The sequence below is a fragment of the Alligator mississippiensis genome, chromosome 1 (genome assembly GCF_030867095.1).
Source record: "Alligator mississippiensis isolate rAllMis1 chromosome 1, rAllMis1, whole genome shotgun sequence".
Taxonomy (NCBI): domain Eukaryota; kingdom Metazoa; phylum Chordata; order Crocodylia; family Alligatoridae; genus Alligator; species Alligator mississippiensis.
In genome coordinates this window covers 120,515,511-120,529,061 of record NC_081824.1, presented here as the reverse complement: position 1 = coordinate 120,529,061, position 13,551 = coordinate 120,515,511, and the positions used below count along the sequence as shown (strand labels likewise).

General features: G+C 41.5%; 1 protein-coding gene across 1 annotated transcript in view; it reads right to left on the bottom strand.

The window, feature by feature from the left end:
• ECT2L (epithelial cell transforming 2 like) overlaps positions 1–13,551 on the bottom strand; it is a 64,588-nt gene that overhangs the window by 5,408 nt on the left and 45,629 nt on the right. Inside the window, exons 16-19 of the mRNA XM_006267455.4 lie at positions 11,486–11,559; positions 11,161–11,317; positions 10,277–10,342; positions 2,747–2,835 (exon numbers count right to left, since the gene is read on the bottom strand). Of these exons, the coding sequence (XP_006267517.4) occupies positions 2,747–2,835; positions 10,277–10,342; positions 11,161–11,317; positions 11,486–11,559 (386 nt within the window). The remainder of the gene's footprint in view (positions 1–2,746; positions 2,836–10,276; positions 10,343–11,160; positions 11,318–11,485; positions 11,560–13,551) is intronic.

The following is a 13,551-nucleotide window of genomic DNA, read 5'->3' as shown; positions in this document are numbered from 1 at the left end:
TGTATCCCTTCCTGTGTTATATCTAAACAAGTAGCTGCTGTAAATTGTGTTTTACTGTTCCTCCAACGGAGTCCTAGGAATCAGGCTGCCTGCTGCCTGCACTTGGCTCTTACAGTCAGTGGAAACTGGAAGTGGTGTAGAAAAGGGCCAAAAATCAGGAAGAGGAGGTTACAGAATTGCTGTGGTGGACTTCCTGTGTTTACAGTGCACAGTGCCAATTTGAGTCCTAAACACTGCAGGTGGCCACCCAGCAGCAAGCTGGACTTCAGGTCTTTTGACTGAACAGAGCTTCCAGTCTTGATGATCAGTTTGCAGGGACTTGAAGGCAGCCCTAAAGTCAATGGTTCTTGACCTTTTTAGACTAAAGGCACTCCTCCGAAAATGCCAGCTCTAAGCTTTCACTGTTTTGTTTTGTTTTTTAAACTATGGAAAAATAATAGAGCAATTCTTCTGTTGCAAAGAACTCAGGACCATAACAGGTCAGAATTTTTGCCACTATAAATTCATATTTGAAATCTAGTTTTATCTTGTGAATCGTCTGTAGATATTTGTGAACCTAACAGTGCTAATCGTGTCGTGCCCTTAAAAGGATCTTGTGGAAATTTGGTTGAGCATCACGGTTTTAGGTTGACTCTGAGAAACAAGGTAGATACAGCTACAGAGAGAGAGAACTTTTAACATATGGAGAAGTGGCTTCTGTTTTTACTTTTAGTTTAGAGAATTTAAAACATTAAAGTACTCTAATTAAGTTATTAATAGTTCCAACTAGTAGTAATGCAACCACAATTCTGTTGAAAAAGGGCAAAGGACAACTTAAGTTCTACTTCCTCACTATTAATAATACTGAAATGTTAGTTCTTCTAGTCTTTGCATAATCAGTATAGATGACTGGTGGGGGGAGGTATAGAGCAGCATGTGCCCCTCTCCCCCTCGGCAGAGCTGTCCCTGCCAGGGGTATCTGTGGGTGCCCCCCAGACTCAGGAGGCACCAGTCACCCATGATAATTAGCATATTACAAGTGTGCAAAAGTTGGCTTAAGAGAACTTAACATGTAGTAATGAATACCTCATTATATATAATAGGCTCTCTCTTAATTTCAGTGTATGGCACCTCAGTTCTAGCAATAAACTACTAAACTGTTTTCCTCCCTCACCTATAGCCAACTTTGAATCTTCCTTTATATTTCTTTTATTTGCACCCTAGTCTTAAATGTTGCACTATAAAAGGGTTGTGAACAGGAAAGTAATTCTTAAATTTTATACAGTCGGCCATAGCTGAAATATTGTGCATGTTACAATTCAGTAGAAGTTGGTTTGTAAGGGAGGGGCTTAATGCAAAACTAAAATAGCAGAGGAAATGTAGAAAATGACTCCTGAAATAAAGTGGGTTTTGGACACATTTTCTTTTTTAGCTTTTACAGCTGATCCAGAGCTAACACATCCTGGTTCCTCTACCAGAGATGAACAACTGAATCTAGCAACATGATCACACCTAAATAGTGTGGTGGTATCACACAGATCAGTTGATTACAATCCCCGCAGCCAAAAAATTAAGGCGAATCTCTCAAGGTAGGTGTACTAACAGAGTTAAAACTTGAAGTTAGTTCAATCTTTAATTATTGTGGCCTTGCAGCTATGTATATATTCTACACTGTGTATGAAACTGATCATTTTCTCACACATTAGTTTAGTGCTGCTGTATTTCCTTCATTAGCAGGAAACAAGAAAAATTTGCTGTCCTTCCACCCTTCCCACACATCTCTGTCCCTAAGGGCCCCTCTAGACATTCAGGTGAAGGCATGGTGGGATCTGATGCACAGACCACACAATCACGCTTCCTGCCATGCCACACATGCATGACAGGAGTCGTGATTGTGGGATGCAGCATCAGATCCTTTCACACTTTACCACTGGTAGAGAGGGAGCCCTGGATTGCCATTCTGGGCTCCCCCTGTACCAGCAAGTAACAAGCTCCTGTAGCTGCAAGTCCCATAGCTGACAGGACTTGCAGCCGTGGCAGCACTCCACAGTTGCCAGGACTGAGAGTCCCACTGTTGTAATCTCTCCCTCCCAGCAGTGCCCCATGGCAGATCCCAGAGTCCCACAGCTGGATCCCAGCAGTGCCCCACGGCCACTGGGACAACGTCCAACAGCTAATGGAACTCTTCCCCCTGGCAGCACCCTGCATTTAAGGACACTGAGTCCTAGCAGTGCCCCCACAGTACTGCCAGGACCCAGAGGCCACAGCTGCGGGGCACTGCCAGGAGAATAGAGTCCTGCCAGCTGTGGGATCCTCCATCTCAGCAGCCATGGGGCACTACTGGGGCTGACAGTTCCCTCAGCTGCAGGATTCCCAGTCCCAGCTGCACCAGACCCTGCTACAAGTGAAAATTAAAGATGGATACAAACAAGCTATAAAGTTATTACACATTTTCCAGCCATAACTTTATAGCTGGTTGGACCTTTTTACGGCATGATAATTAATTTGCACATGTAGCTGGTCCAAATTAATAGTGCAATTAACTTGGTAATTGTATGATGCATATAACTTGTAGAGGGGGCCTGAAATGCCCACAGTTACTCATAGGTAATCATCACTTAATATCTATATCTTCGCTTCCTTCCACCCAAAATGTCTCCAGTCTTTACCAACGTGACCTAAGGAAAACTTTCTACCTCCAAATTAGCAACCAGTCACTTGAGGCCTTTTTATTTACCACCCACCAATATTTTGATGATCTGTTTACCTGAGTGAGAGATGAATTTCCTCAGACCTGCAGCTAACTTGGGCTACATCTTGTACTTTGATCAGGTATCTGTTGGCTTCTAATAAATTCTGTGAATTAAATATTACAGGATTAAAAAGAAATGCAAACCAAACTTTGGATTTAGAGCTTGTCCTGATGTGTTAATTTTTTCACACATACTAGATAATTAGAAAATAGCTATTAGTCTTTGGCTTTTTATTAACTGGACCTTATCTTTGGACAAATTTGTTTCTAATAACTCATTTTAATATATTCAGAAATACTTTGGTTATTAACCAGATAGGAAAAAAAATATCTTCTGCAGACAGATTTTTTCCTGAAATACATCTCAACTAGCAGAAGTATTAGATGCTGCCATGGCTTAGTTAAATACAGTAGGCTTATACTTTTTAGCATATGTCATTAAATCACAAATTTAATTTGTAGGGCTAGTTGAAAATTTTCCTCCAAACTGTTTGTCACAGAAATAAGATGTATGACTAAGCAACTTGTTTAGTGGAAAATTTCTGCAGAAAATCCTGATTGTGTCAAAAAACAAATAAAACACCCCCCCCCCCCCGCCCTTTCTAAAACTTAAATGTTTTGTCATTCTTTCTTCCATCATCTGGTCTCAGAGCCAAATTACCCAAAAATTCATGATGGCCAAGGAAAGGGAAAATATAACCCATGAATTTTCATTCTAGTACCCTCCATAAAGCCCTTCTGGACAAAGGTGTTAGACTTTTGACTTTTATTCCAGGGAGGGTGACACATGGGGGGGCAGTAAAGACACTACAGGTTGGCCCAAAGGTCTGGACCTCAAGGACAGAGCCTGGGCTCATGATCTGCAAGGCCTACCCACACAGGCTAGAGGAGAGGAACTAAAGAAAAGCAGCAGAGCAGAGCTTCCAACTACATCTAAGCAACACTGAAGGTTTTCTGCCACGTTAGTAGTTATATATACACAATTCTGAAAAAAACTGGAGGAAAGAAAATGGAGGCATGAGTTTGCTTGTCCACAGCATGAGACAGATTATAATCCATTTCTCCCTCTTGGGCCATATCTCAAGTCATGTAATAGTGAGAAAAAAAATTTCCCCCTGCATGGGAGAATCTTTATATACAGAGTAGCTGCTGCTGGCTGGAAATGAAGCAAGATGGTATTCCCACAGGACACCAGTGTGCATAGTGGTTTTGTCAGAAACATTATCTTTAGAAAGGTCTACTACTGTTTAGCAAATCAGATGGCAAATGACCTGTCTCTCTCTTGAAGTAAAGATAGTTTGGAACAATAACTTAGATACTGAATGTTTGTGGCCAATGATCAGATCCTTCCCTCATAAAGAAAGGGATCTGCCCAGACTTGAGAAATTATTGTTCTGGTTATCAAGGTTAGAAAGACTAATCTGCAATTCTTTGGGTCTTGCATGTTCCCTTTTTTAAAAGACAAGCACTATGTTTGCCCTTTTCCAGTCTTGTGAGATCTCACTTGACCTCCATGAGTTTTCAAAGATAGTAGTCTTTGGCTCTTAAATTACTTCAGATAATTCCTTATGTCCTTTAGGATGAATCCCATCAAGCCCTGGTAAACATCCAACTAGTTTAAATAATCTGACCTGTTTTTTCCTACGTGAGATTTATCATCATCTCCTGTATGGTTGCTCTTAACTGTACCTGTCTTCAGATACAAAGGTAGTTATAGCCATGTTAGTCTGAAGTCAGACTCAAGTCCATTCATAACACCTGACAAAGTAGGCTGTCACCTAATTAGTAAGCATCTCTGAACAAGTTAGTCTCTAAGCATTTATACATGTGCTCTGGGAGTGGGGACAGGGTGCTTTAAACAGAGCAGCTCCAAAAGCTGCTCTAATTATGGAGCTAATTAAAGCTCTCAGAGTGTCTTGTGCATCACTGTTCCTGTGCTGAAAAACGGCAGCAGGTTTGCTTTAGTTAAAGCACCCTCACTGCCATTTTTTAGTGCGGGGACACTGATACACTTTACGCTAGAGTGCAATAATTACCACACTCCAGCAGACTCAATTAATCGAACCTGTGCCGGCATGCTGTAATTACAGCACATCGGGGAAGCTGTGCTGCATGTGTATAGGCATCCTATAGGCACCCTGCCCTGATTTCTGCCTGACATCTGATAACTGATCTTTTTTATTATGGCTGAAGAAAAAAGGCATTAAATGTTTTAGCCTTTCTGCTTCAGCCACTCTTAATTTCTACTCCCCATTCAGTAGAGGACCTAATCTCTTCTCTGGGGCAGCAGAGTTCAGTATGAGTCCCCTTGAAGGAAAGAAGTTGGGGGAGAGGGGATAAAACAATCCACCCTTGGATGCTGGAGGGCTTGGCTAAACACTTTCACTCAGTGTAACATGCCATACATTCAAATTAAAGCACAGTACAAACAAACTCCAAAGAGATTCCACATTTAACAAGGCACATCTTTGGGGCTGAATCATCATTCATTTTTTTTGCAGCTTTCTACCAGGTAATACATTTTTTAATAGTGTGGCATGTAACAATGAACATATTAATAGCAACCTAAATGTAACATCCGCCAAGGGCTTTATAGAATACTTTTTTATTGCTTTCTATGTCTGTTGCTAGTTATATCTCAATTTGGGCCTTGACCTTCCTTATTTTTTTCCTCCCTATATGTCCATGCTATTCTCACTCATCCTTAGTAATGTGGCCAAGTTCCCACTTCTTGTGAGATTCCTTTCTAAGCTTGCCCCAAAACATGGAAGTTTTGAGCATACAGTTGAATCATCTGTCCTGAAAAAGCTACAAAGTGGTTGGGGAAATCTAATTTAAAATAGATTTTAACTACAGGACTTTTGAGAGGGTTTGAATATATTCACATTAGCCTTACAGGTACAAAGAAACTGCAGCTCAAGACTAAGGTTGCTGTATCCAGGTTCCAAGCTGAATGATCTTCCTCTGTCTATGCATGGCAGGAATACTTTCTTGGTCCTTTATTGTGCAGGTAAAACTTTAAGTCTTTCTGAGCAAGTAGGTTTTAATAGAGAAGTCTCACACTTACAAACCAGGTAAGGAAGAACTGCACAAGTTTTTCAGCTTTGCAAGTATCTTTTTTTTAATTTTCTAAATCAATAAGTACTGATGAATTCCATGAAACCCAGTCATGCTTTATTCTGAGATGCTTAGTTGAGTCTCAGTTATCTCACTCAAACTTTCAGCTTTAGATCTCCTTATCTTTAAAGGACCTAGAAGACAGATTTCCTCTTTGTGGAACGCTTCATATTTTACTTTCTCCCTTTAAGAAGGAAGGGGAGATGCCTGGGAAGGGGAAGAGAAGAGGTGATCAGTCCACCTGTCAGGGAAGCATGTCTGAACCTTGAGTGAGATTTTACCCTCATGCTTGCTGCCCCTGGCTGATTGGGGACTGACAGACCATACAAAATAATGAGAGAGAGAGAGACTTCAGAAACAAATGCCTCATTGTTTTCTGCTGGAACTTTTCATGGTAGGTGAGGCCTCTCAGGTAAAACAGCTCACAAGGGGGAATTTCTTTGTAGCCTTCTCAGCCATTTCAATAAAGACCTCACTTTCTGTGCTGGCTGGAAGCAAGCATTTCCTTTCCCTGATTGTTGTGTTCCCTTTAGATTCGTGAGGCTCTAGTAATTTTTTTCTTGTGTATTCTGCAAACTATGGGAATAAGTGTCTGAAGCCTAGGGGAGGAAAGAGACTTTGAAAAATTTAACCCCAAGCCAGACCACTGATTTTTTTTGGCATGCTGTCAGTAAAGGGTGCTTCAAGAAGGGCCTGGAGCCCATGTTGGCTGACAGCTGCATTTCCTGCAGCCTGCTCAACTATCTCAGTGGTCCTTATCCACACTCTGACTGGGAGCCTATTCTGTCCCCCAGTGCTGAAGGCAGAGAATGAGAGATGCTGTCTTTCAAGCCCTTCTCAGAAAGCCAAAAAAAACTTTTAATTTAGGACTTTTTAGGCTGAAGGAGAAAAAAATTGAAGCCAGAAGAGAAAACACCTTTATCTAGAACTTTTAGAAATCCTATGATCATTCTGTCCAAAAGGGAGCTCTGATCTCTGCCTTGTTCGCTGCCGGGAGACAGAACTTTAGGGAGATCAGCCCTCAGAGCAAAGATGTGGTCTGCCTCCAACAGTCACATTCATTTTGAAGACTGTCTGACAGCAAGAGTTGAGAATGGGAGCATAAGCATCTCTTCTGGTCTATATGCATTATTATACTGTGCTCACCCCTATCATTGCCAAGTACCTTCCAGAAAGTCATTAAGTAGTGAAACTGTACATCTGTCATGTGCTTGGTTGGTTGGTTGTTCCCTCATCCTTTTCCTAGGGGAGAAGCAGATGAAGGTGAGTGTCTTGTATTTTCTGGTACAACAGAGCTTTCATGGAGGGTTTGCTTTCTTTAACATTCATGTTGCTATGCATTTTTGCTAGAGAAGGCAAGATGAAAGAAATGTGCCATGCACTGATTAGTTCTTAGTTCCTGGGAGAGTTCATCGCAGTCTCAGACCAGTTCCCAAGGATGCACTGTTTCCCAAGTAGACAAGCTTTACTGGTTAGAGTGCCACTGTGCCAAAGGACCAAAATTGTCTATCCCAGTCTTTAACTCAGAACTTGGGGTCTTTTTGAAATGGGCTGAAGCTGTGGAAGGCCTTAGAGATAAGGTTGAGATTTTAACTTCATTTGAAATTCAATGAGAAGTTGGTGTATTGAGCAGAGCAGAGGGCTGATATGTTGACATTAACTTGTGTTGCTGAGAAGATACGTTGCAGCATCATGTACTGGTTAGAGTTTCCAATGTGCTGAAGACTTTGTGCCCAGGAAATCCTGTTCGTGTAGTCCAAGCAATGAAAGTAGGAATTACCTGAACTGCAGCTCCCTGGGGGAGCGGGTTGGAGATAGAATCATGGCACTGTTTCCAGAGGAAAAGTATTTTGGCTTTCTTTTAAATCTTGATCTTTTTCTCCAAAACGTCAGCATTTTCCACTGAGGGGAAAATCCCTCTTTTCAGCTAGCTTTAGTTACACAATTTAAAATTTTACAGAATTTGATTAAATCATGCAAGCTGCAAAATCTAACATCAAAAGAAATTCTGTTGGCCTAAAAAAACTGTCACATAACATTTATCCACCAATCTGCAAAGACAGAAACTTGTGCATATGGCTTTATGTAGCTGCAAGCAAGAAAGCAGCTTCTAACATTCTCCGTTGTCTTTGGCCCCCTTCATGCAGAAAGCAATGAATCTGGCCTTGTATGCACCTTTCGTCCAGGTACCTATGTGGCCCACAGCTCTGTTCAGTAGAACTGCCAGATCAATGGACCCTTTCCAAAGGGAAATTTTGATAATCAGTCCCTTAAAATATTTCTATGAATGGGCTAGGGCATTTGCAAATTAGAGGCCTCAGGCTCTTCCATCTTCTCCTGCATAACCAGCTTTCAGAAGGTCTGCTGGCCCAGCTTCTCCTAATGTTCTCACACTTCCTATTTTTTTGCTTTGTCCTCATGACCGTGCTGTAAGGAATTTGAGAACTTTGAATATGGTTTGTGAAAAGTACTTAACAAAATACGTCTGGCCCCATACTCATAAGGTTTTATTAACGGCATGACTCAGAAGCCCTGTCCAGTGTCAAGTTCTGAACAAGAAGACCATGTCCTTCTATCCAGAAATAACTGTTGAGACCAAACACATCTGGACCTTTAATATTTTTATTCTTTTCTGATTTTCAGGAAGTCGAGGAGATTTTATCCTATTTTCTCCTTAGTGGGTGGGTCTGTACAAATTAGTTACAGATGGAGATTGTCAACCCCCATCCTGAATATCTGTGCTCAAAAATTCTGAAGAACGCCTACTTTCCTAATTTCCTGATTGATCCTATGGCAACTGTATTGTTTTCCTGGAAAGTGTATCTCCTGATATACTTATAAATAGTTCATAGAAGGTTAACAAAGTCAATACATGTCTTATAAAGTATAGCTTCCTTCTGTTTGTCTGGAAAGCATCAACACTTTCATTTCTGCTTCCTAACTTTTAGGTCAGCCACATTCCCTAGAGAACGTTTACCAAATTCTTAGTGGCCCCTGTGTGCCAGGTAAGAGCACCGTTTTTCTCTCACTTAGATGTCAGAGACAAGTTCTTCATTCATCTTCATGGTGACCAAGGCCAGAGAAAGAGTTAATATTTGATCAAGTTGGAGAACTCCTTGTGTAATGTCATCATGTGATCTCTCATTTATTAATCACTGTGTCTGACCACATTGGCTTCTCCTACCCTTAGTCATAAGATAATTTACAACAAAATTTAAAGTTCTGTATTTTCTAGATTCTGTGTAGTGCTGCTGAAGTCTGAGAACTGGCTTGCTTTGCAGGATGCCAAAAGATGCCAGCCAGCAAAGGACAAAAAATGTTTGCAAGTAAAGGAAAGTTGCCGGTAAAGCTGCATTTGCACTGTAAACAAGCTTTTCTCCTAAATGGCATCCTCAGATATACTGTACTTATTGAAATGAACTGTCTTCTAAGCTGTAAGGAGTATAGCTGCAACCACATGGCACAGGAAATCGTGTTAATCAGCCCACTTAAAGCATGACTTGGACAAAGTTTTGGTTTTAGGAAGCAACCCATCTATCACAACACAGCATGAAAATGCCACTGCAGAAAGTGGCACAGCAAGTTTTATTCTGTAGGTGTCACCTTAATTCTGTTTCCAATATTTTTATCTTCTTCCACAGCTTCACCACAGAAGGGTTGATAACTGTGTTTTTGGCATTCCTTCTCTTTATTATCTCTTAGCTGTGCTAGACTGCAGCATTAATTAAAGGTTTGGCTAAAGAAAATAGGGAATGTTTCTGCTTTTCTCTCTCAGCTAGGTGGAGCTATACTGCAGGCTCTCTTTTAGCCTTAGGGTAAATTATGACAAAAAACTTTAGCAGAAAGTAATTTCTTTTTATGTGTAAACAAAGGTTGATTAGGATCCTGTGAGAATCTTTGTAATAACCCTCTGGTCACATATCTGTATTTCGCTGAAACATCAGAGAATTCAGCATTTGGGTCATTTCAGTATTCTGTGTTTTATAGTTCCCTCCAAGCCCCTTCTATAGAGGGATACACAAATCAATCAAAGAACTCAAAGTAGTCTCACCAAAATTTAAAAAAAAACAAACAACTTCCTTGAAATCTGTAAACTATGTTATTTTATAAGTATTTTACTACTTTTTAAATTTTATTTAAGATGTTGTTATAGTCTTTACCTCTATAAAGCCAGTTTTTTTAGATTTGGAACCTCTGAAAATGCCCCAGTTTAAGAACTCGTTTGGAAGTAGATTGTGCATACAGGTGGAAGTCTCACCCCAGTAAAATCAATATTTTTGCTATCGACTTAACTTGAGTCAACAATGAAAAAAAAAACAAAAAAGGCTTATGCTGGAAGAGCTATAACACTGCAAGTGCTACCTTGAAACAGAGTTAAAAATACAATCCAATAAAATAATTTACCTTTAAAAAGATGGAAATACTTACAGGGCATCCTTGGATGATTCTTTGTGCATTTAGCATTTGCTCATCCCTGCTGATGTTCAGCTGTAGCTGGAAAATAAAGTAATTTTAGAGAACAAATAATTCTGATTTGGCTGGGAGAAGAATGTACGCTGTACAAAGACCCTCATCCAAATCGTGCTTAAATCAGTACATTCCCATATATTTTAATAGGCTCTGAGTGGGAATCTGATTCATGTGTGGGCAATTCTAGGTGGTTTGATGATATAGGAGTTAGTTTCATTAAACTAGATTTGGTGCTGAAAGTTTGGATTAAGAAAATAACTTGTTTCAGATTCTCAAGGAAAAATAAGCCAAGGGTTTGACAAGCCTAATGTTTTGTATTCCTTGGCAGTGTGTGTAGATATCTTTGGAGCTCTCCTACAGGATAAACAAACCAGCTGCTAGGTATTTTCTTATGCCTGATAACCTATCTGAGCTTCTATTTTCATAAAAATATAGAAGGCAAAGAGAATATTTTGTCAGTGGAGTTAAACACGTTGTTCAGTTCAGAACAACTGAAGCTCAGTGTCCCATAACCCTGACATGTCACCGAAGCACTACTCCATCTAGGAAACCTCTCTTTACTGAAGTTATTCCTGGGGTCTGTTTGTCCATTTTTTGATCCTTTTATACTGCTGCATCAAAGTATTTAATAGAGGACAGCCACTAAGAACTATTAAGGAAACTTGGTTGACAGGACTGCTGTCTCCCCTGCTTTGGCATTTGGACTAGAGAGGGAAGCAGTTCTCCCCAGTGAGGACTGGGTGAGGAAGACAGCTCATGTCCTATCTCCTCTTGAAATTTCCTGGCTTTTTGTGATGACCTCATAAGACAAGAAGAGTACACGGACTTCTGAGATGACAGACCTGATCCACATAGTCCTTGTACTGTTTCATCTTCATGATTGCAGCTGTCACGTCTTCCCGGTCAGCATGGTCTGGTGGTGTGTGAAGTCTCAGAGCATAAAGAAAGTTAATATACTCCTCAAATCTTCTAGAAGGGCATAAGAGCAGTTCCTGTAAGCTACATTACATACACACAATCCATAAATTAGTTGGGACCATGATTATTCAGTAGTGTTTGCAGAGTGTTTCTATATGGAGAGCCTGTGATTCTCATAAGGGATCTAGTTTTAATCCCAGAACCTTATTTTTGTGCCCTGACACAGTGCAACTGTGCTGCAAAACTTACCTCCTCATGTTAGTAGCAATTGTCTTATCATGTCTTTTCAAGAAGGCCCAAAATAAAGGAACAGTTTGTCTGCACTGTGAAAAGTAAAAATGTGACTGTAAATAGAACTGGATTAACAGATATCAATTTGCTGGAGACTTTGCTACTTTAAATTATGCTATCATCAAAATTACCCTTATTAAAGGCATGGTCTATAAATATAGTATAGTATAAATATATATAGTATAGTATCACCTATAAATATAGTATAGTACAATTACCATACTACAAATGTACCTTTAAAGTCATATGTGGCCTATCAAGATGAGTAAACCTAAAGTTGAACATATACAGTACCTCTCCTCACATAATACTTTTTTTTCTTTTTACTAACAAACCTTCAGAACAGGGATTGCAAGTGCTGAAGTCCAGCTGGTTGTCAGTCCCAGGCCTAGGGACTACACTGGGAAAACCAAGTCATACAAGGAGAAGCTGAAAGAGTTAGACACGTTTGGCTTAGAGAAAAGATGCTTAAAAGGGGACATGATAACAGTCTTCAAATACTTGAAGGGCTGCCATGAAGAAGAGGGAGAAAACCTCTCTCTTGCAGCAGACAGCAGAACTCAGACGAGTGATTTGAAGTTGCCACAAAGTACATTTAAATTGGATATCAAGAAATAATTTTTTCATGGTTAGAATTTCTTTCAGACTGTCTAGGGAAGTTATAGACTCTCCATCAGCCTCAAGAAGAGGCTGAACAGCCACTGGTTGGGGATGATCTAGGCCAGGCTTGTCCAGTATGCGGCCCGTGGGCTGCCATGCGGCCCTCCAAGCTGTTTTCTGAGGTCCAAGGTGCTGCGACAGGAAACAAAAGTAAACACTGTACTTTCGTTTCATGGGGGGTGATGTGATACCATTCCTGGGAGGTCTTTGAATATGGCTCACCGGCCCACTGGGTGATAAGAAGTTCATGATCTAGCCCCACAATCAAAAAGGTTGGACACCCCTGATCTAGGCATACCTATGCCTATGTTCTACTATGGGTGTTTGCCATGTTTCTGGGTTTTGCTGGCTCTCTCTCCCTCCCTCCTTCCCCTTTCTGTTATAGGTGTCAGGGTGTTTTTAAGTCTTCCTCAGAGGCATTGAGTTTTGACTGCAGCCAAAGCTAGAAATTTTGACTGGGGTGTGCCAGTTATCCTAGGACTTAAAGCCACATGTTCCTGGCTAGAGGGTCTTGCCCCTTCACTCAGGCTCAGACCAATCATGGTCTTTGGGGTCAAGATGGAATTTTATCTCATGGTTGGATTGGTATAGACTGGGGGGGTGTTTTCCCTCCTGTCTTGTGTAGGCATGGCCCTCTACCTGGGGTATCTTGTAGGGCTGTTCGGTCCCCAATTCGATTTGGCGGAGATTCGGCAGATGAATCTCTGAATCCAAATCGAATCAGAGGACCCTTTAATCACTCCAAATCAAATCGGAACCCTCCAAATCAATTTGGAGAGATTCAGAAAGATTTGGAGATTCAGATATGTTCACAGCTTTAAATGTTTTTTCTACATACCTCTAGGGAGCGGGGGCTCATGATTGCTGCAATGCTGGGGTGGATGGAGTATCCCCTAGGAGCATGGGGGGCTCCCCAGTGCACTCAGCAGCAGTCCCGGAAGTGGACCAGAAGCACTTCCAGTCCACTTCCAGGTCTGCTGGGAAGCACGCTGCCCTCCCCCCCCCCCCCCCAGAAACTGGTGCCTCCTGGGCCTGGGGGGGGGGGGCACCTGGGGTCCCCCCATGCCCAACTGCTGAGCCAGAGGGATGTGGGGATGTGGCCGGGGGGGGGGGGGGGGGGCGCGGCGCCACCTAATGCACTCTCTGGCAGACCTAGAAGCGGACTGGAAGTACTTCCGGTCCACTTCCAGGTTTGCCACCAAGCACATGGAGGGCCCCCCCGCACTCCTGTGGGACGCTCCATCTGCCCCAGCATCGCAGCATTCATGAGCCATGGTGGTACCTTGAAGTATATAGAAAAAAACATTTAGAGCTGTGTCTACGTCCGAATCACCGATTCTTCACATCACCATTGAATCTTTAGA